At 45.4% G+C, this 23,114-nt stretch overlaps 1 protein-coding gene across 16 annotated transcripts in view; it reads right to left on the bottom strand.

The window, feature by feature from the left end:
• Positions 1-23,114, bottom strand: part of LOC143213760 (uncharacterized) — a 45,061-nt gene that overhangs the window by 13,448 nt on the left and 8,499 nt on the right. For 6 of the 16 annotated variants that reach the window (XM_076433930.1, XM_076433933.1, XM_076433940.1 and 3 more), the window contains exons 3-8: positions 8,314-9,655; positions 7,127-7,806; positions 6,528-6,584; positions 5,968-6,126; positions 1,673-3,037; positions 840-995 (exon numbers count right to left, since the gene is read on the bottom strand). In XM_076433930.1, the coding sequence (XP_076290045.1) occupies positions 840-995; positions 1,673-3,037; positions 5,968-6,126; positions 6,528-6,584; positions 7,127-7,806; positions 8,314-9,655 (3,759 nt within the window). The remainder of the gene's footprint in view (positions 1-839; positions 996-1,672; positions 3,038-5,967; positions 6,127-6,527; positions 6,585-7,126; positions 7,807-8,313; positions 9,656-23,114) is intronic. The other 10 variants (XM_076433934.1, XM_076433932.1, XM_076433939.1 and 7 more) reach the window with 10 other exon arrangements.

Here is a 23,114-nt window from a genome sequence, read left to right as displayed (position 1 = left end):
AATCGTTGTTAAAAACTGTTGAAAAGAAAAGATTATAAGATAAGTATACGTAAGACTATTATTCGTAGTAATAATTCTTCGGGAACGATGAATTCCTAGAGTAATCGATAAAAAGAGACATTGATAAATGATTAATAGCTTGTATGGCGGCGTGTAATAGGAATGACTCGTTCAACGCAAATTATTTGTGTCTATATCGATAGAATCGAGATTTCCTGACGTGGTTGCGATGACACCAATGCGATCGGTCCAAGATGGAGGCGCGACCGCTTCGATCTCCTCGGATCTCTTCGTGGTGAAAACCTTTGAAGCACACAAAAAACGACCACACTGACTCACTGTTAGCTTCGACTTTCTTCTGCCACGTAACCTTACCTCCGCAATTAGCGACATCGTCCGTTTCTTTCACGCGTGGCGTTTCATAATTATTAATATAACGCGACGACGACTCGCTTCCTCGACAATCTCATTTTTCTAATTCTCGTTCCGCTCGTAGCTTTTTACCGATACCAATGTTTGCCAAATTAAAGTTGCATAAGCTAAATCAGTCGTAATTTTTTACCAATATCAATGTTGCTGGAATAATAACCGGTCTCGGATTTTTTATGATAAAAATTGCAAAAGACAAATCAGTTACAGTAAAGTATATTTTCATCCCGTTGATCTATCTGGATCACTGTGAAAGGTACACACCGAACTGAAAATAATTTAGCAGAGGATCTATTCTCTTACGTTCGAATTACCAATTTTCCTGGAATCGTAAATGGACAAGATATTTCGAATAAATTATAGGTTCGATCGATTAGCGATGAAATAATCAGAGATTCAAATGGCCTTACCTCTACAGGGGTAACTGGAGTAGTAGACGAACTGGTGATCGATGGCACAGTGGGCTGATACACGTTGTTCTGCTTCCTGACAAATAATTCAGCACCCTTGTATCTCGCACTGAATCGCGGTGGCGATCCACTAGGCGTGATCCTGGGACCTGAATTCTGTTAACAATCCACAAGAAAAATGTCAGCACAATTCGCGGTAATCCCCATCCTTTCACTGGAACACAACTTTCTCGGAGGAAATATTATTACCCGACTGCGGATCTTCACGCAAACTAAAAATTCTTTGCCAGACATGTTGAATTTTTTTAATTTTTCGATAATTTTGCTATAAATGCACAAAGATCCGCAGTCCAATTACTACTATTGGAATGTTAATCGTCTACCGTCCTCTTTTAAGTCACCTTACTCGTTTGAATCGCATTCTCATGCACGTCTATGTTTATGCAGTTATTCAAATGGCGCGAGTCGCGTGCTTCACTTTGCATTCAACGCGTCAAGTGTTAACCACATTGTTTTTTATGGGCCACCAACAGGACTACAAATGTTAAACTGCGGATTCTGTGTATTTAAAACATCTCTTGAAAAAAGTTCAAGATTTTCATCTTCTTCAAAGTATCGTTCACTCCATATAAAGATCCGCAGTCTAATCGTGATCTGCGGTATTGTTCAAACGAATAGTTGCTTAACAACTTCCTTACAATATTCCACCGTAAAATAAAAAATAAAATAAAATACTACCTCCGGTACATTAAAATGTCAGAGAAAATCAATATTTGAGATATCGAAAAAGGTGGGGGGGGGAGGGGGTAACGTCGAGTAAAAAAATGAATTACCGCGTGGTTAACGTTACTGTAGGCGCTGGAGAAGACCGGAGACTTGTTACCAAGGGAGTTGAGTAGCGGAGCGACGGTGCTTCTGAGTTGTTCGAGCAGCGAGGCGTTGTTCGCGGTGATAAACGCGGTTCTGGTGGGGTTGAAGACGTTCGTGTTGCCGCTGTCTCCGTTGCTGCTGCCGGTAATGCCAGTATCGTTCGCCTGCCGAGTATCGTTGGCGATCATCAGGTTCAGCTGCGGTTCCTGCGATACCGATGGAGCCGGCGACGTGGAGGTCCTCAGCGTTGGCGTATACTTTGGTGAACGCGGAGTGATGGCGACTCCTGTGGTCTCGATCTTGGTGGTGGACTCGACGACGGTAGTTGGTACGTCGGAGTGCCTTCTGTAGGTAGCAGTCCTGGGTCTGAACTCTAGTTTCTTGGTATGGTTGACTGGCCCTTCGGTGCTGGTCCCTTTGACCTTGCTCTCCGTAGTCTTCACGGCTGCCTTCTTCCTGGAGTACCTGCTGGTAGCGATTGGCAACATCGTGGTGCCTTGATACTCGGTCTTGTCGACCGTGCTCCTGCCCTTCGACCCTTTGCTGTACCTGGGCCGGAAAGTGGGCTTGGTACCGTTCTCGATGTACTTTGACTTCTTCGAGATCACCGCTTCTTCTTTATCCTCCTCCGACAATCGTTGTCTGGTGACTAGTTTAGGGGACTTGTAGGATGCGGTCGCATCGGAGATCGGTTCAGGTGTCGCTTGGTCCTGAGTCTTCCTGTTACGAGACTGATAAGAGTATCCTTTCTTCGGTTTGAAGGTGGTGACGGAATCGTTGGTTCTTATTGGGAGCTTCGCGTGCTTGTGGATCGTTGTGCCTTCTTGTTTGGGCCGTTTGCTACCGCGGTTGGATAAACGGAGCTTGATCGGGTCCAGGGTGGTAGCTGGTGGTGTTTCCTCCGTGGAGACGGTGACGCCGAAAGGTTTGGTGGTCTCTTCCACCCTCTCCTCGACCGAGATCGAGGTAACCATTCTCTCGGCTATGATCTTTCCTTTCTTGGTGGCGGTCGGTCTCGAAGCGATCTTCGCGGGATCCTCGGGGTACTTTCTTGGTCTGGAGAGTTTCGAGGACTTGTCATCTTCCCGCGAGCTCTCCGTGGAACCTCTGCGACCCGGTAGACCAGGCTTGGGAAACTCGGGCACCTTGCTCGTCTCGTCGGTCGGTTTCGGTATCGGTTTCGGTTTGCTGAAAGAGGAGGAGGCCGTGGTTGCGTCGAGATCATTCTCCTCGATGTTCAACTCTGGCTTCACTAACCTCCTAGCCAGGTCCAGCTTGAGCCTCGATCTCTCGGCGAACAGTGCCGTGGTCGAGGCCGATTTCTTCACCTGAAAGGGTCGTTGAAAGTGCTCCGTTTTAAGATAGTCGGGACCAACCGGCGAGACTAAAGCCGGCTCCGCAAGCTCGAGCAGCGGGGAGGGCTCTGTTAGTGTGCCACGGTCTCGACGAGATCTCCGTCGACGGGAGTAGACGTTCTCAAGGTCGCTCGCTAAGCTTACCACGCGACGAGTCGCAATTAACGATCGTACACTGACCACGGGGAAGAGGAGAAGGCAAAACGTCGCGACGGGGCTTTCCTACATGAAGAAGAGAAGCCTGAGGAACCGCAGAAACGAGACGATCCAGGCTGCCATTTGGCTCGTAACGAGCTCGAGCCACGATTTCACGGAACTGGACAACAACTGAAAGGTTTAATAATTCACTGTTGTTATACATCTCTGGCCGGGAAGAGGATCGCGCGGCGCGGCGGTGCGACGGTGCGGAAGAATCGTTGCACGAGAGGCCAAGTGAACGATACATCAACGATAGAGGAGAGACAGTGACATAGAAAACTAATCGACGTGACAAGCCCGAGGCTGCCGAAGCGTTCTCTATTTAATCATACTACAATGGTTGCGTTTACTATGCTCCTCCCAGCGTACTGGGAGCGTAACAACAAAAAAAAAGAATGTAGATTTTCAGTCGGTATTTAAAAAAGCGTCGATCAAGCGATTAGCTGCGGTGAACGGGTGAGATAATTTAGTTTCGTTACGGAGAGAGGCTGTGAACGTCTTTCTTCCTTTTTCTGTTCCACAACGATTCAAAACCTGTTTACTGTTTACGGACTTGACGTGGCGTGGCTGTCGTGTATTCGTGACTCTATGTGGAATCTGCGGAGACCCTAAACGATCGAAAGTTGTGCTAAACTTCAGTACCCCTATTTTTTTCGTAAACGAGGTGTTTACGAAAGCGATAGAAAGACACCGGTAAGAAGCCTCCACTCGTAATGTTAATTGAAGAGGAAGCGTATCCTTTCGAAGAAATCGATATCCCTGCAATTACAAAGCGGAAGACCGTTTAGCTTTACGTAATTTGGACCAGAGATAAGGTCCTACATATCGTCCTACAAGACCCACGATCGGCTTCGCGAAAAATCACCTTTCATTTCCTTTCCCTGCCGTCTTGGAAACTCTCGTCACGAACGTTACAACTATCGCCGAACCTCTGTCATTTGAGAACGGTACGCAATAGATCTCACGTACGACATTAAACATCTGATTCCCCGAATGTCTCCTCTCAGCTCTTTGCGATCCAAGAATTTCAATCATTACTGTGTTTAAGTGGGATCTGCTGACAATCTTCTCGCGATTGCTGACTTTTTACGAGGAGACAATTTTCGCGTCAACCCTGTGCGCGAGAGACTCCAAAGTTGGAATATTTCATTATTAGTAAACCGCAGATCTTTATGCAAAATAAAAATGTTCTGCATCGATTGTGAGAGCAGCAGCAATAAAATAAAAATTGATTTCATCCCTTAACCCCTTGCCGTATTTTAACGAGTCACGCTCGTCATGAAGATTTTAAACAAACCCTAATAAAAATGAATGTTACGCCTTTCTTTTCAATCGGAATCAAATTTGATTCGTTTGTAATCAATAGTTAAGCATTCAAATACATAAATATAGCCATACAAAAAATATACATTGTTTAAAAGATGTTTTTAACGACTTTGTTACACTACAAACAACTTGACAAAATTCTGAAATGTTTCTAATCTTTTACCGTTTTACATTCCACCCAACCAATTTCTTTGTAAATGCACAAAGACCCGCAGTCTAATTATTAGCATAATTGCATTTCTTCCATTTGTAGGATATCGTCGAGGCTGCGAGCTGGAAGAACGGCCGAGAGAAGGATCAATCAAAACAGATTACGTGCAGGTAGGTCAAACGGGCCTTCACTTTCTCCGCGGCGGCGATCTGCCGAAACAAAAGCAATCGAACGAAAATCGAAAACCAGTTTACCGGTCTCTCGCACACGCGAGAAACCGGGAGGGGGAGAGAGAGAGAGAGAGAGAGAGAGAGAGAGAGAGAGAGAGAGAGAGAGAGAGAGAAAGAGAGTTCACACACGGTAAACGTAACTGGGCCTCCTTGGTAAGTGAAAGACGACGGACGATAAACAGTTTCGATTTACAGGAAGAGCAAGGTCGATCGAAATTTCTCCTCGAAGATTTCCTATCGTCCTATCCTGTTTCAGACCTTGAGAGAACTCCTCGTCGAGGATCCGTCGACTCCTCAAGTTAGGATATCGTTCTGTCCAGTCTTGTTTGGAAGTAGACGATATCGTCGATGCATGCTGAACACCACGATGACGTTTCAAGATTTGTCCAGAATCATCCGAAACGGGATCGACGATCCACCACAACCACCAGAAATTAAAATATAAAAAAAACCCCATTCCACTGACCGCCTTTTCTCTTTAATTGTTAATCGCGCATCATTGTCCAGTCTCGAGTGGTCGTTAATGATGCTGCTGCCAAGCAAAACGCATTCATGGTTTCTTATCCGTCACCCACTCGTTCCTGAACGTACCATCTTCATTGACTCTGATTAGGTTCCACAACGCACAAAGTAATAGAACAAGGACTCTGCTCCGATGAATGTTCTTTGACGGGTATTTGAGAGAGAATGATTGGCTCTACGTGTTCTTAGATGAAATGATCAATTTCAATCTTCTGTGTGACAGAAAATCGAGGAATGCTTGGTTTCAAAGTGTCTCAAGTGTCTTCTCAAAGTGTATCAAACGAACTTCGAAGCTCGCAAGCGCGTCGAGAATGATGATAAGCTGTTGGGAGGAGCCGAGCGTCGTATAAACGTCGGTTTCACTAAGGAAAGCTGAATGGAAGCTCAGTCAAGAACGCACCGGACAAAGGAGGGGCGGAGACAGAGAAGCGTACACGCGATAATACAGAAAATGATAATTTGCAGGTGAGCCTTACGCGTCTCAATCCTCTGGCATTTATCAACGTTAGAGGGTGCTCTAGAAAACTTTGATCCGTGAAAAATCGATTTCCTGCGGCTGAGGTATCGAGGTCGTCGGACTCGATCAGCCTCGAGTTGGTCCTCGATCGTCGACCGAAGACACTCGTCTGTGGATCCTACACGAATTCGTTATCGATCTTCAACAAGTTCGTCGCTTTTTCCTACCCGCTAATTATATTCCACAGTCTTTCCATCATATTTTTCGTCAGAGTTTGTCGAACATATACATATACATGTCGGTTGTGTTTGTTATACGTGTGCATGCTGATTAAACTGTTCTCGATATTAGAGATTCACCGTTATTGTACGTTCATTTTACCAAATTCGATCAATACTTCCGCGAGGAGTGTCAGTGTGGTTATGTCCGTGTTAAGTATTCGTGTTCTAAACGTAAACCAGAATATATCGTTCAACTAGAGTGTGGAAGCATGGAAATGTTACGACCAATTAAACAGTGATTAAGAGAGACTTGTTCGGATGCTGTTAGCTGAGCAGGATGATCGCTGTGGACTCTTACCTCCAATGGTGGTCTAGGGACGGTTTTCGGGGCTGGTGATTTCATATTCGTGATCTTCTGAAAGCATACTTCTCGGTTAACGTAATCCAAACAATCTACCGATCGACCACGCGTCGATCGACAGCTATGGATCGAACATTTTGCTGCTTCACGATCGAACCAACTTAAGCGGGCAGTCTCGCGTAAACGAAGATTCTTATATTCTTCCAAGTATAGCAGCTTCTATACGAAGAGGCTTCTCCTTGTATTAACAACTTCCTCGTCGAACAACCGCGTTTGCTTTTGCAGTTATAACTGGACTGCGGATCTTTATGCAAAATGAAAAGTGTTTGCATTGATTGCAAGACACACGAGCCAAATAAAAATTTCATTCTTTTTTTGATTATCTTGTTAAGGTGAAACCTGGTGCACTGGTGGCCTTAAATCTTTTTAATTTTCGTTATAATTTCACCGGTAATAGTTTGTAATCTGAACGCTGAAGAATTATGTAGTCAATTATAGATCAAACTATTATATTTCTAAAGAAGAACAAATCGATTGTTGACCGTGTTTACGCGAAACAGCCCCCTCAAGCGCAATTAAGAGCCGGAGGAACTCACCAGCTGCGAGAGCCTGGCTTTGAAATCGGGCGGGTAATTATCGCTCTCCTCGGACTCCGCGGAGGACTTGCCGAACCCGAAGGACTTGCTTCCTCTTCTGGGGCTTTTGGTGGTCGAGCCGTCCACTGCAGTGCTCTCCTCGGTGCTCGACTGTGGCTTCTTGAAAGCTCTCCTCGTCGAACTTTCTATCGTCGTTATGATTTCGGTGCTCGTCGATTGTTCGCTCGATGGGATCACTTCGTTCGTCTGATCCCTGACGGTAGGAACTATTGTCCTGGGAGCTACCTCGGAACCGTTGGCGTTGCTTGGTCGTCGCCTGAGAGTCCATCCTGGGTTTCCATGTGACTGAGAGTCGTTTCTCGGTGGAGTTGGTCTTCTAGTGTCGTTGGTACCTGGTGGTCCTTCGGTGGAAGGCTTGCGACCCCTGAATCCTAGGCCGTGGTTGAAGAAATCCTCTTTCGGCTGCGCTCTTCCCTGACCAGGTCTGGCTCGCCCTCTATTTCGGCCTTCGGTAGTCGAAGAGGACCTTGCTGTCGTTGTCAACGTCCTTGGACTCGCGGTAGTCGAAGTTGAAGGACTGGGTGTGGCACTAGAGGGATACTGAGATGATTCCGAGTCGGTGGAGGTTGTCAGGACCTCGGTGACCACTGTCGTCTCGGGCGAAGCTGTTGGCGTGATGTCTGTTTCAAAGATGCAATTACAAGGTATTAGTAAAATCCTCACGAGTGGACCAATCTGTGCCGAAAGGATCGCAATCTACCGATCAGCTGAAGGGTCTATCGATAAGAGAGCTTTGAATTCGATAGAACTTTATTTTCAAGTATAATATATTCGATGGTATTATTGCGGCTGTCAATTCACCTCCAAGATCTTGCGACTTGACGCCATTAGACTGTTTCTTGTGGGGTCATGTCAAGTCTCTCGTTTATTCGAATAAATCGCAAACTGTTAACGAGCTTAAAGCAAACATAATTCGTGTTATCGGTGAGGCACGACCTAATTTATGTGCCAGCGTCATCGAAAATTGGGTTTGTCGTATTCACTTCACCGGACGCAATCGTGGTGGACATTTATACGATTGTATTGTATTTCATGTATAAAACGCCATTTCGAATGTACATTGTACTTTTCATTTTATTTCAATTGAAAAAGTTCTATCGTTCTCATCGAGAAGACCTTTTACTTACCCGAAGCAACCGGTGTGGTAGCGTTCACCCTGGACCTGTTCCTTCCCCTGCGTCCATCTTGGTCCTGCCCACGGTGCTCCACAGACCTGGTGGTCGTGCTCTCGGAGACTCTAGCCCTTCTTTCCGTAAAGTTCCTCTCTCCAGTCGCCTTTCGTTTAGCATCGAAAGACGACGGTGTCACTGCGTTCTCGAAATTCCTGTTCCTCGATCTAGCTCTCTCCTTTTTAGCTTCCGGTCCCCTAGACCGATCCCTGGAGATCGTGTTCTTCTTCCAGGCAGCGTTCTGCTCGCCAGCTTCCGTGGTACCGAGATCATTGAACTTGGAAGGTCCTCTCCTAGAACTCCTGGAAGGTGGAGCTACGGAATCTGATGAGATAGATCTTCCACGGCTCTTGGGTCTCTCCGTTCCTCTTCTGGAACCAGCTCTAGACTCCTTGGTATCCGATCTCTTGCCAATTTGAGGGATCGTAGCAGTTTGCTGCGAAACAGCGCCAAAAACTGTGCTGGATTCGATGTTGGGACTCGCTGTGCTGTCTACCGTCAGAGGAACATCGACTCTGACGCTTTCGGACTCGGAGAGAATAGCATCCTGGCTCTTGCGAGTGATCGAGGTGCTGTCCTTGTTGCTCAGCTTCGATCTACCCGATCTGGTGCCTCTCTCGATCCGTTCAGTGGTCGATCTTCTACCCTCTGATCTTCGCAACGAGGCTGTGCTTGTTTCAGCATCCTCCGCGTTCTTGTTGGTATACCTCCTGGACGCTGGTATCTGAGTCTTGAAGTCCCTCGACGCGAAAGTCGTCTGGATCTTCCTCCCCGTCCTGGATCTCGATGATTCCGTGGTCGCTGTGAAGACGGAAGGTCCGCTGTTGTCTATCAATCTCTCGGTGACTTCGTAGTGAGCTGTCCTCGTGGATGGTCTTTTAGTTGAGTCTCTCAGAGGATTTGAAGCGACGCTCTGCTCCTCTTTCGCACTCGTCAGCTCGCTGCTCTCGGTCGACGAGTATCGTTTCCCGCTCCTCCTGTTGATCACCGGCTCCCCTTTCCTAACTTCGTCGATGCTCTTCGACAAATTCCTCCTGGAGCTGTTCGTCGCGTCACCGGAGACGTTTCTCTCAGCTGTCTTCGATCGGAAGTTGGAGCGTTTGCTGGACTCGTACCTCGTCTCGGTGTTGCTCGTTCCATCGTCGTGTCTCTCGTGCAACGGTGTCCTCGACTGCGGTGACCTGTCCCGCGACGATTTCGATCTCGCGGATGGCAAGCTGGTAGTCGCGTCTTCCGGAGATCTAGCGTTGAACCTCAGAGCCCCACGATCCCTAGTGGTCAGCGTTTTCTGATCGTCGACCTGGAATTTGCAGACATCATCGTGAGACTTGAATTTATCGAGCGCTATCGGGTTTATGTAGATCGGCGGGACAGGACCGGACCGGACCGGACCTTCAGGAATAATACAAGGTTCGAAGACCGAACATTTGCATTCGCGACAAAAAATTCGGAAATGATATAAAGAATTCTCAATCGGATGATCCAATTGATTTCACGGATTTCGAGCACCGCTCAAGGCGATCTAGACATTAAACGATTAAAACCGTATTCGGAACGTTCTGCATGCTGCAGACATCGCTCGCACATTCAAATGTATTCAAATGTATGCGAAATCCGCTCGTCCATCGTTCAGATTCCTTTAACGAACATTGGAGACAGCGATCGAGCGGATTAGTCATCTGTTTCCTAATCGTTCGATATCGCCACTGATTTTTGCAATATCTAGGACGCGAGTCAACACTTTGCACTCGACTGTCCCCTCTGATTGTGAGTACTATAATCGAAAACAGGTTTTGCATGTAACCTTGTAAATTATAATTTTTTGGAAAATTTTGTTTGCACATCATTTAGTAAACCAATGCTAATTCTAATTGCTTGCAAAACATCAGGTCGCGCGCGTTTGGTACAATCATAAAATAGTTATTCTGTTTTAAAGGGTGTACCGCATCTTTGCATTACAGAGAAATGAGAAGGCGCAATCTTATTGTTAGAAACAAGAGTTTACCCCCTTAATTGCCTGTGCATTCAACTCCTCGTTTATTTTACGATCGCAGTGATTAGAAGTGATAATAGCTTCGAGCGTCGATTAGCAATTGGTCTGACCTCCCATCGATTTCTGCACAAGTTCCTCCAGCCGTCGCGCGTCGCGTCTCTGAAAGAGACGTCGCGTCGTCGAGTTCTGGCGTGGCAGGTTAATTAATGCAAGGGGCACAACTTGAGATGCATCCGAACGCAACAATTCTCGTTACCCAGTTCCATAATGCGACGGTAATGCGACGGTAACGCGACGATTACTCGGATAAAGGGACCAATCGATACATTCGTTTCGCAAACAGGTCGTCGTTATGAAGACATCCAACATCATCCTTCGAGAAACACCTGCGACATTAGCCAGGAGAGCCCCGATCATCCGTTGATGGAATGTAATTGGAGCAAGAACGGATGGATCCCGCGAAGAAAGTCGCGTCACGTAACGAACTACGTGTGTCTGCGCAAAACGATCAAACGAATTCTTACCGGGAACGGTGCAACGATGCACTTCTGCAGCGGCATGGTTTATTTCTAACAAGCCAACAGGTGATTACAACGTCGATCATAGAGAACAAGTAAATAACCGTGTCTCGTATTTTTCGTATCGCAGGAAACACAGATCGCGTGCACCGCGCAAAAAGATGATCGACTTTCTCTCGATCCCGATCCCGATCCCGATCAAAGAGACGAACTGCAAATTAATCCGCACAGCACGATCATTGAAATTAGAGAAAAATACTGATCGGACGATTATTCGTCGATCGATGAAGATCTGTGGTCATCCCGAATCATTCTCCTTCCGTGTCCAACGGCGATAAACGCTATTCAAATGATCCCTCGATTTAGCTGATCGATGGTCGATCACTCTGTCGAAAGGCGAGCTGATTAATCTGTCGATTCGTTCGAAATTGATGGTTTTACGGAAAATTTCGTCATTCGCAACCCGAGGCGAAATTTCTCCTGCTTCTCGAGACTCCTAGCCATCTGGAAAATGTCCTTTTTTGCTTCAGTCGTGTTCGCTGTTTAGTCTAATGAAATTTTAATCAATCTTTTGATCATTTAATCGTTACGCCTCGAGGATATTTTCATTCGAGAAGCAATAACGTAAAATTGCAACACTACGGACACGTCAAAAACGCAGTAGTTTCTGAAAAAATGGAAACTTTCACAGGGCAAGAACTCGCGCACCGTAGTTCCGAGTAGTTGAACATAATTTTCCAGATCCTGACGGTCACTATAATTTTCCGGCATGTTTGCCAACGCTACCGAGAACTTTGAGCGAGCCATCAGTGCCAGTACTTTTGTCGATTACTTTCAATTACCACAGGACAAACAGGAACGAATGCTTCGAAACTTTAACATCGATACAGCTTTTCGCCGTTTTCCCTCCGTTTTCTACAGAGATAATGTACGAACATCAGGAAAATACGATTTTCGCGGTTTACATTAGAACCTTGCGTATCGTGTAGCTAGACTCGAAAGAGAAACTAACGGTGTCGTTGTTGAAGAACGGTTGTATAACAAAGGTATAATACTACCACCAACAGAAACGGGGATTAGTAACGTATCTCGAGATAAGCGTCGAGTAGCACGACTTAATTCACCAAGCCGGACGCAATTAACTTCGTCGCGTCGCGTCGGTGCGAGATCCAATGAGTAATGAGAAGTAATAAAACATAATCGAAATTCTCAGCAGTTGAAGGCTCTCTCTCGAGAGACGTGCTTTGGAATCTCGGAAAGGAACGGAATTGTTATATAAATGACTAAATAAAACAGAAACGCCTGTGGAAAATTGATTCAGCTATGCATTCGCAAAACCAACATTGCTTTCTCACCGCTCCGTTCCACCTGAGCAGCGAACGGACGTAATGGTAGCCTAATTTTCATTAAAATGCCGTTCATTCAGGCAAGTTCACCCCGATATCGATATCTAGATACGTACTTCTCGTTCGCTTTCAAAATTTGTCGAGTGCTGTTGTCGGAGAATTGTAAAATAGCTGTAGATTTCGACGTTCTTGGATAATTGCAGATCGGCTTACATTTCAGGCGTAGAAATATGGAGTGCAGTGCTCTTGAACGTCACGGAAAATTTCGTTTGTTTCGTGGGGCATTTCCAGTACGTATGATGAAACGTTTGGAGCCGCGAGGACAGTTTACGAGGTAAACGTTGTCGGTGGGGAGAGCGTTAAAAGGCTCAATTGCGGCTAATGAATAAGAAAAGTTCCGCTGGTACGCGAAATTGCTCGGAGTGGGTCAGAAGTGGCGTATTCGTCGGGGAATTGTACAAATTAGCCGAATGGCTCGATTTCCTTCGGCATGGTTCGCCGTTCCAGTTCCCCTTTATCCTTTATCCTTATCTGCCCGAGAGACACACGTAGAATCGACGCTGAAAGTAAAAGTCGGTGTTTCACGTCACGTTACCTAGTCAACCATGCAGCCGAAGTCGAGCGAGCAGCCATAAGCAAGCTGTGTAGCCGAACCGAGCCAACTACCGAACGAATACCACTGGAAAATAACGTCTCCGCGTCGCAGCGCGGCGTTTCCCAAGACTAGCTTCGATTTTTTGCGGAAGTTTTGCAGCCGGCCAGTTTGACAGCCGTTCGAAAGCGGCGATGTGTTTTTCGTCGCCGGAGATCGTTAACGAGGAAGAATCGTGGGAAGCACAGTCCATGACTTCGCTCGACCGTGTCCAGCAGTTTTCTATCCGGAACCAACCATACTATCCACGTATCTTCCAGAAAATCGTCGCACTTCCTCGAGATACGCTCTGCGAGTTTCCCTTGAAACCGTTAAACAGTTTCGAGGTGCTAGCTGGACAGAACCTTCCTTATTTTGAGTTAATCGAGTTTGAAGATGCAGCGAATACGCGTGCTATTGCATAGGAATCGTCTGACGCGTCCGACGCGTCTGACCATGATCAACCAATTCTACTTTGTGCATATACTAAAGCACGCAAACCTGGCGGAATTTTAGAAAAATGTTGTTCCGTTTTTTCGACTTATTTTTACATGTAGTATCGCTCCCTGCTCGGCCACACCCTGTATATACTTCACGGAATTAATTAAGACAATAAAATTTACTTTAGACTTTAGAATATAGAAAAGTAAGTACAAAAAGTGTATTTCAAAAATATCGATTGATATTAATCAGATATAAGAGCTTTTAAGGACCTCCTTACAAACTGTAGAAAAATATCAATTCAAAATGCTTGCAGAGAAATGTTGATATTCTTACTGTATACAGACATTACTTCATACGACCAGCATCTATTGTTTACGGAATTACGTTACGAGTTTTGTCCAGCTGTGCGTCGTCGCTCGTTTGTCGCGTGCGATAAGTCAATTGCAATAGTTCGATTTCATGCATAAAATGAGCGAATAAAATCGAGACTAAACTGGCGAATGATCGAAATGATCGAAATGATCGACACACGGAACGTCCGAGACGCTCGCCGAGATTTGGTTCGCGCAACCGCGGTGTGGTCACTTGAAGAACGACGAAGCGAGTCAATCATCGTCTCCGGCTAATGAATATTGCCGTTGAGTGATCGCCGGTCTCCCACGCAGCGATCGCGTCCGAGCGGACCGTTTCGAAACGTCGGGAAATTGTTTTCTCTATTTGGCAGCGTTTGCTCGGATCTGCACGGACTGCGGCCGCGATCTCGATCGCGATCGCTCTCTCTCGAAAAAAAGTGCATCTGGCTGGCAACAGTGAAAGGTTAATCCAATACCTTGCACCGGGATTGTTATCAGAACCATCGGTTCGCCGAGAAGTTATCAAGTGGCGAACGCGCTGCGCAGCGTGTGCAATCGCAGTTACGTTCACCTCGATCCCGAAACACAGAACTGTATTCGAGACTTCAAGGTCGGGATAAAAAAAATTCTGCACGCTTCTGCGGCTACGCCCTTGCAACCACTCACAATTAAAAGACACCGCGGCCTTCTCTGGAATTGTTCGAAGGACTTTCGCGTTGATGGCATAGCTCGCACGCGAGAGGAACCGAGATAATGATTCTCCTAACCTATCTCGAACTGTGTGATATTTGGAAAAGTAAATATTACACGGTTTCTATGATACTTGTGCAATTGCTATCCTAAAATGATGTACCAATGAACGGTGAACGACGATTAAGGGAAATTGCAGACGCTCGAGTCCTCATTATCGAGCGAAACCATCATAAAAAATGAGATAATCTTCCGTCATTATTCATGCCTGGCGCGTCTCGTGTCATTAGACTACACGAAAATTGTCCGGCAACAATAAATGTCGAGGATATCGTATAAATTAACCTAGGCTACGTGTTTCGTACGGGGTTGCAGAGTTCGATGGGGTAACCAGAGAGGATTCGAGTGGATGCACGCAAGAATAAAGATCGTTGCGGCACTCCTGCCTCTCCCGTGCAATTACAAATCGCCGGTTTATCCGAGTAATTGGAAGACACGAGCCGAAATCGTTGCCAGTCGAGGGAATCTTCGATTGGACTATCGCCGGTGCTAATTTCGAGCACATCTCCTGTGATTACGGGCATGCAACACAATGTGTAACAATTCCACAACACGAAATGGCAACTCTAATTGGGCCGGCGCGGCGCGGCGCGGCGCGGCGGCACCGGGTTTCGACAGAACGCGAAAACGGAGGAACTCTCAATTTTCAATGCGAATTTTGCTCGAAACTTACTTGGTAGTAAAAAAGTTCTTAACGTTCATCTTTCTTTACTATCATCGATGACATTTTTAACGGCAATGGCTGATATTCTCTGTGATTTAATGCCTCGACAACCTTCGCGACGACAGCTAATTGCTCGCGATTACTAAATCAAATTGCACAGACACGCGCGATTACCAAACCGTTCGCGCGTATGCATCCACATTGCAAGAAAATTTATTACCAGCCCGTGGACTTTATGCATTTATGACCGATACGAATAGCTGCAATTTGAAACAGCGTGTCTCTGCGTTACTATCGACCTACTGAAATGATTCGAGAAAGAAACGTTTCTCGCAACAGCTGCAGGACATTTGCAGGACAATGATCACCGGTCTAGTTATTGCCAAATAATTCGCGAATTACCGAAGAAGCGTGTTCCACGCTGACAACAACGGTGAGAGGTAGTTTTCGAAGGTGGACCGCTTCGGCAACCTCGTTTCTACCCGGCCGCCATATTGTCCTTGGATTTCGACAGGGTTCCTACTTCTGAATTTACGGTGTACTTTTACTTCGACTTCCGACATCGGTGAATCCGCGGATGATTATCTATTTATCGCGACTGCGAAACAGTCGGCTCGATCAACGATCATCGGTCGATCGACCGACGATCTCGATCCCCGCCGCAAGAACTGATTAGAGACTGTGAATAATTCATCGGGTTATTAGCGATTTTCCTTGTCGTCTCGCTCAATCGGGAGTGATTTCGCTTAAACAGGGATCAGCAATTTTGCCAATGATAGCGTGAGGAATTACGGATCCTTGATCGTAACGATCGTTCGAATTCTGGGGACCTCGGTGACCTAGTTTCATTGTTCTGCAGGATGCAATCTGCTACTCATCGAAAGACGCAACTGCTGCATTTTTATGTACCTGTAATCATCGCTTTTGGTAGCTCGAATACATCCGAGAGAGATCAACTTCCATCGTCCAAGTGAACATTTTTAAAATACGAGTTTATCGATTATTTTACTTCGCGTTATTTTCTCAATTAAATTAAGTCAATGTAATTTTTACGATTACTGGCACAGATAAAAAATTTAAAAATCGTGGAAAAAAATTATTTACACGTTAGCCAGTAAACTACTCCTTCTGACGTCTCGAAAAAACTCAATCGGGTTGGTCGTATTTTGAGAAAGTTGTTCGTTTCTAAAAGGTGTACGAATACTTTGCACACCTTTATTATTAAATATTCTTTCTCTTTGGATCGGTTTCTCCGATGTAATCGTTTTGGATCGATATGGAAGGTGTTGCAAGTTTAGCCGTCCATTAAGAGAGAACCAAGAGCGAATTTTTTATCGACACCACATGTCTGTCAATATCCGAGATAACTGGGGCAACGCGTCGTGACAGCCAGAAAATACAACGAAATCGAACACAGGGTGTCGTAAACGAAGGTTCGAGCTCATAACGAATTATATCAGGGTTGTGGGCGAGTTACGTAAAACCGAGTGCCAAATTTCACAGTTTCTTATCGGGAAAGATTTAACGGATGACAAATTTTGAAACCGAAAAGGAACTGGTTCGCGAATCACGGGGTGTGGTCCACGATGGTCGGGTAAGACGATCTACGAGGTCCTTTCACACCGCACCGGTTCCTTTGCATCTGCGTTTCGCAACACCGTGTTTTTGGCGGTTGCCACCTACTTCTCGTCGAAACGCGAAAGCAGGCGCCTCCGAATCTCTTATAAAATGTGTGATGCATTCAATTAACTCCGTTCTTAGCGGCCACTCGCATAAATTCTCAACGTAACTTTTCACAAATCAAACCTGAAATTTCTCACACTTTCATATTACAGAAGAATTCTAAACGCGAGAGGAAAGAGTTTGACCGCCATAAAATATTTTACGCTTGCGTCCTCCTTTTGCTGGCCGATTAAATTCACTTTCTTGGATCAGGAAGACACTGCGAAACAAAGTTCTAGACACGAGAGAACAATTTTATTCATCCTATCGCGTCTTTCCGTATCGATAACCATGCAAATCAACGTTCGTTCCACCTTCACCGGAATCACAATAATTTTGTTGAAGCAGGACTTTCTTCCCGAGGATGCTCCGGATTTCGAACGGAAGTCGACTCCGAGAAATTCGAGAGGACCAATTTCTCCGTGGCAACGGCGAATTAAAATGTTACACAACGATGAAAGAGAAACTGTTGGAAATTAAGCGATCCTCTGGCCTAACGTGGCGCCGAGCCTGGTTCTAGTGTCGGGGTCTTCGAACTTGGGGCGCATCGACATTTATGCAACGCAAGATTCCGGCCGCAACAACCTGTAGGATCGCTAAACATGTTCCGGACAGTCATCCGACTAACAACGCCGGGCACGCAATGTGCAATTGACTGTTACAATGACACGCATAATAAATGTAGACCGAGTGCCGAGTGCCGAAGCCCTCCGGATACTTATGTTACACTTGTTCTACTTTCGTGCGCTCTCCGCTTAAGTTTCTAAACTTAATAATTTCTCTTCGTATACGGGTCGCCTTCCTCTTTCACGTGAAAGTCGTTAGAATTTCGTCTTCGACTACAATAAGCCTTATCGCAAAGAATGCGTCGTTTCTTCCTTCGATATGTGCACGTCCACATTTCACTTAGGCTATATTTTTCTACAGGTTTTGCGCTGCAATTTCACCCATTTCCAGATCAAATTCAACTTTTACGAATACAGTATTTTATAAGGATTTGATGCATTTATGACAAAAATGATTAGAAGAATTTACCGATTGAGGTGATTGAGAAAAGTGAGAAATTTGTATGTGACCTCTGATCCTTGAAATTGATGCAGACTTTGCGAAATTACGACTTGTAGAATAAATGATTAACCAGGTTCGGACAGGAGATACAATTGACCGAGACTGCGTTCCCGCACATTTAATCGAGCAGACGGCGACCTTTAAGACAATTTCGGACCGCAAAACCGAGCGCGTCAACTTTCTACGCCGCCTCGGGCAAGAAAGGGACCCTTCGTCGCGTACCGGCGCGGCGCGGCGCGCATAATGCGTGATTCGCGCGAGCATGATCGCCCGGACCCTTCTGAGCGCACAGGATCAATTATTCCATCGATAATCAAATAATTCGCACTCGCGGTCCTTTTCAAAACTTTCCAACTTTCTTCTGAATTTTTATACAGGTACAATGTTCTTCCCGTGAATGGTTGTTCTTCCCGTGTCTGAAATTTACGTGCGTTTTGTTCATGTTCAACTAAAAGTTACGCAGGAACGCGGAAGAACGATTATCTTCCACAATGAAAATACTTTTCTCCGAGTTACGATACACCGGATTAGTAAGCCACGAGATGGCCGGAGATAACGATTACGCGTAATATGCAAACAACTATAACAAACGTTACGTTTACCGTCGATTTATGCATTTTGTCCGAGCGTCCGGAATATTCCACGGAGTCGGTACGATAAAAGGGGATTCGAATCGCGAGAAAGCAACAATTGCGATATTAGTGGGATAATTTGAGCGATAGTTCCACGAACGGAATGAAGCGTGCAAGAACGATAAGCGCAGCGAAGGATGCACGGGATCTAATTGCAGAGAGAGAGAGAGAGAGAGAGAGAGAGAGAGAGAGAGAGAGAGAGAGAGAGAGAGTAAGGAAATTGAAGCCTGTCAACGATAGCAGAGGCGTAGGTGACGCTCGAGCAGAGATCGAAGTGAGCAAAGAAAAAGGAACGGAGGTAACGCGAATTTCAGGAAGTCAGCTGAAGTAAACGATGCAGAAGAGGCGCTTTCTCCGATGGAAAACCTGATTTAGATTACGTTTATGCACACGCTTGTGCAAGATGCAACGCGTACACACGCGCCGCGCCGCGCCGTGCCGTGTCGGCCAATAACCGTGCCTACACCGGTGCACAGTGCATACGAATGCGCTTCCCCGTGCTAGGAGATCTGGCCAGCGCATCGCACCACACCAGACAAATTTGCGATCGGCTGCGTTGATACACGCGAATCGTCGTGCATCGGATGCACCACTGATTACGAGAAATTTCGAGAAAAACTGCAACTGGGTCACTGACGTTGAAATTACTCTATCTCATTCTATATATAGAAATATATACACGTAAAAAGCGTAAAAAATCAAATAAGAACACGGTAAGTTTTCATAAAGGATTCCGCTGTTTAATTGAATAGCTCTGAGAAAATTTGTGTTATTGCGGATTATCTAATACTTTAAATGCAATTAATCAATCATTGTAGAATACAATTTCTACATAAAGGCTAGTCATTTCAATTGTCAGTGACAATCGGAAGCGCAGCCGTAAACCGGCAAACCACACAATATCTCGCTTGAACGCGTTAATGGCGATCACTTGAACAACAGTGATGAAACGAAATGTACGTAACGCGCGTCGGGTCAATGTAATGGAACATACTCGGTTCAACCTGTACTGAAACGGCGCGGCGCGGCGCGGCGCGGCGACTTCGTAAAAGAGAACGTCCACTCTTGGTTTCCGTAATTGGCCTTTAGCATCGGCAATGAAGTTGCATTTTCAACGTTGTGCAATTTCCGCGTGGCCATTTTATTCTTCCGATCTGATCAGTAATGCTGTTTCAGAAAGATCCCGAGTAATAAAAATGATTGGCTTCATTCATTCGATCGTGCAAGATCGATCAAGGTTAAAAAATTTCAACTAACGCAAAATCGATTGAACATGCAGAGTCAGTACTTTGAATGCGAGTCATCCGAGTTGCGACGAGATTGCAGAATCATCCTGCACAAAGTACTTACAATTAGAATCATCTGAATGAAGTTTCTCACCCACTAACCTAGTTCACCTTCTCGAGCAAGAATGTACAAAAGAAACATCCGAATAAAAAAGAATCTACACCGTGATTTTCTTATGCAACCGACACGCGTAATGCCAACATAATCCGCCGAGAAATGCATCGCGAACACATCGTAACGATGCATTGAGCTCGTTACGCTCGGCAACATTGTTCGCCTAGCCGCGTTCGTTAATGTAACTTAAATATTAATCAACTTAATACTCCGTTGTCACGCTCGAATGTATTCGACCGAACAGGAACTAGCCGACAAACAATACCTTTCTTCAGCCAGTTTTTCAAATAAACAATACACTGGTGAATGAATGCGTGTCGAAGAAAGAAAATACGTTCACTTCGAACAACTTCATTCAGAGTACGTGACGCGATGCTGAACGATTGAACGATATTTCGAGGGATTAACAAACTCTTTTAAACTCCGTAATGACCCAAATTATATAAGAGAGAAAATTCTTTGACGGGTAATTAGCCAGCCAAATGACCTGAGGCGACCGAAATCTATTGGATCATCGATACACTTTGGCTACTCTCGGTTTTCGTTCGGTATTGCACTCGAAAACTTTGCCAAGGGTCGATAAATGCTTTCTGGTGGATCTACCGTGCGCCAGATTTTTGTTCTCCAACCAAGAAGATATCGAAGTCTTGGATCGTTAATATATGATAATTTGATTAAGGATCTATAAAAGTTTTTCGGTGGATCAGCCGGCAGGGACATTGATTCCTAAATTCCTAACGCGCTCCAGATTTTTCTCCTGCCTCTGTAAGAGACGTAACCGATCACGGATACGGGTGTCCCGATGAGACCGATAACGACAGCAGTCCCGCTGGTAAGAGTAGACGACCTTGCACCGTGCACCTTATTCCGCAAGACGATCTACAGACGTGCACGGATCGATGCTCGAGACGCGCGCCTGCTAATATCCACTTTAATTATATGCATTTGGTCGAGACGCCTAATAACGGGATGTTGCGAAGCTTCGTTAGCCTCGCAAAAACCGTTCCAGATTAATAACCGAGATTCTCCGTTGCGTAATCCTCGTAAGCCAGTTATCGTTGGCGGTGTGTCGCGTTTATATTCCCAAGGTTCGGATAGAATTCTTATCCGATTGTGCAACAGGCTGTCGTTTAGCGAGCCCGATCGCTCATCCGAACACGAACAGTCCTTTAAATCCGTAATAAACCTATTTCCTTCTCTCGGAAAAATTACGCAACCGAATAAGAAATCAAGTTCGCACAACATTTTGCGCGGCAATGTTAATTTAGCTCGCCGCGCGAGTCATCATTATAAGGCGCGTGCCCCTAATTGTTTGACTTTCATTATTCAAGGACTCGCGGCAGCGGCTAACAAAGGCTAACCGTTTTCCGTGTATTCGGCTCGTTTAGGATCCCATAACAAATAAACCTCTTTCGCATTCTACCGCGATAACCATCGGCGAACGTTACGCTGCAGGATTTTTGCGTTTTTGCGTTTTTGCGTTTTTGCGTTTTTGCGTTTTTGCCGAGAGCAACCGCGAGACGCGCTCTGAATTACGACGTTTCGATTACAGCAGGGCCTCGATTAATCCGAGATCCGGTTAGTAGTAGATTAATAGATGAATAGAGATAATACGCGGTATCTGTCTAGCTATGTAAATCTATCATATCTAAATGAATAGATACAGTAATACAGTAATCGTGGTCCTACTGTAATTTTTCGGGGTTCTCGTTTCTCTAGAGTCCTCTGTTTACTAACGAACGCTTGTAGGCACATATCTTGCGATTCTCTTCTGACGCGATGGGGTTAATCGAATATCATTCTGTTGTCGGACAGAAGAGGCTGAAGCTGAAGAATTTTCAGTTTCGCCGAGTTCGATCGGGACCGAGAAGAAGACGCTCGAAAGCGTGTCGCAAGCAATCAAGAGCCGAGGATAACGGATGTTCTGCGGTATTAAAGCAGCATCGTCGTTGACGAAATAAAATCCGCTGACCCCATCCTGCCGCTCCTGCTTTTCGCGTTGCGATCGGCTTACGCAAAGCTGAGCAAGGAATACGAGATGCCGTAACACGGGAAGCAACGCCTGTAATAGATGTGTAATTTAGATTGAGGATCGCGGATGATGTGCATTAACTTTCGACGAGATCGGCCGACCTTTCCCATCGCTGCTCGAGCACTGACCAACCAACTAGCAACTAGCAACTCCGTGTACCACCAGAACAACTATTCATATATTTCGAGACACCTACCAGGATGGCATCGACGCGAAGAACCACTCGATGCTTCGAGTAATCCTGCTTTTCAATTCGAGCATCGAGCTATCCAAAGTCCGATACATTTTACGGAGCCTGTCTACTTTCTATCTTTGCACTGGTCCTTCACTTTTCGATCGGACGCTTCGTTTTAAGATGCAACATTGCGAAACGCTTTTGACAAGCGGTTGCTTCACCGTACATTTAATAAGCCTGTCCATTTATTCACGCTGAACATATCAGCGCCGGCCTAGTCACCGTTTTATAGATTTTATTTTACCATTTTTCAGATCGTAAAGATCTCTCTTTGCGAATAAACTGCTCGATTCGAGCACGTGTCGAAAGATGTATATACATACATCGCGTGGAGTCTGGAATAAATTCAATCCTGTTGGTCGCTTTAACATTAACTTTTAATCACTTGCATATAGTATTCACAATCTGAAAACTTAAAATTTACTGTTTAAAGCATAAACAAAGGTGTCGAACACAATAGCAAATATATATTTCGCATTCAAGTATAGTTATTTCATTGAATAAAAATTTATTTATGTTGGAACGATGTAAAGTTCCTTGTACCCAGTTATGTAGAAAGTTAACTTACTGCTAATATTTTATCTTGAGGTGTGAACCCCGACCTGAACAATGAATTCGTGTTTTCTTTGGAGACTGCTGTGGCAGCTAGAGCCAGAGAAAAATTATCAAGATGGAGACTGAAGAATTGTTCTCTGTGTAACAAATAAATTGAATTGAAAATGATCTTAGACAGCTTTATAGTGTTTTTACGACAGTGTCCGATAAAACTGCATAATAATGTCCGGTTGCACCCCCGATACGGTTCGATCGTTTTCCCGCGCCCATCTAGGATTCCACCGCGACTTGTCCGTCGTCAGTCATCGGAAAATATCTAGATCAGCTGGGAAACCGTGAAATTTATGATCACCCGTTAGATTATTTGTTACGGGAGACCGGTGTGCGACTCGACACAGCGGCGCACGACTAGGCG

This window comes from Lasioglossum baleicum, chromosome 11, assembly GCF_051020765.1.
Source record: "Lasioglossum baleicum chromosome 11, iyLasBale1, whole genome shotgun sequence".
NCBI classification, from domain to species: Eukaryota; Metazoa; Arthropoda; class Insecta; order Hymenoptera; family Halictidae; genus Lasioglossum; species Lasioglossum baleicum.
This window is presented reverse-complemented; position numbering and strand designations above follow the sequence as displayed.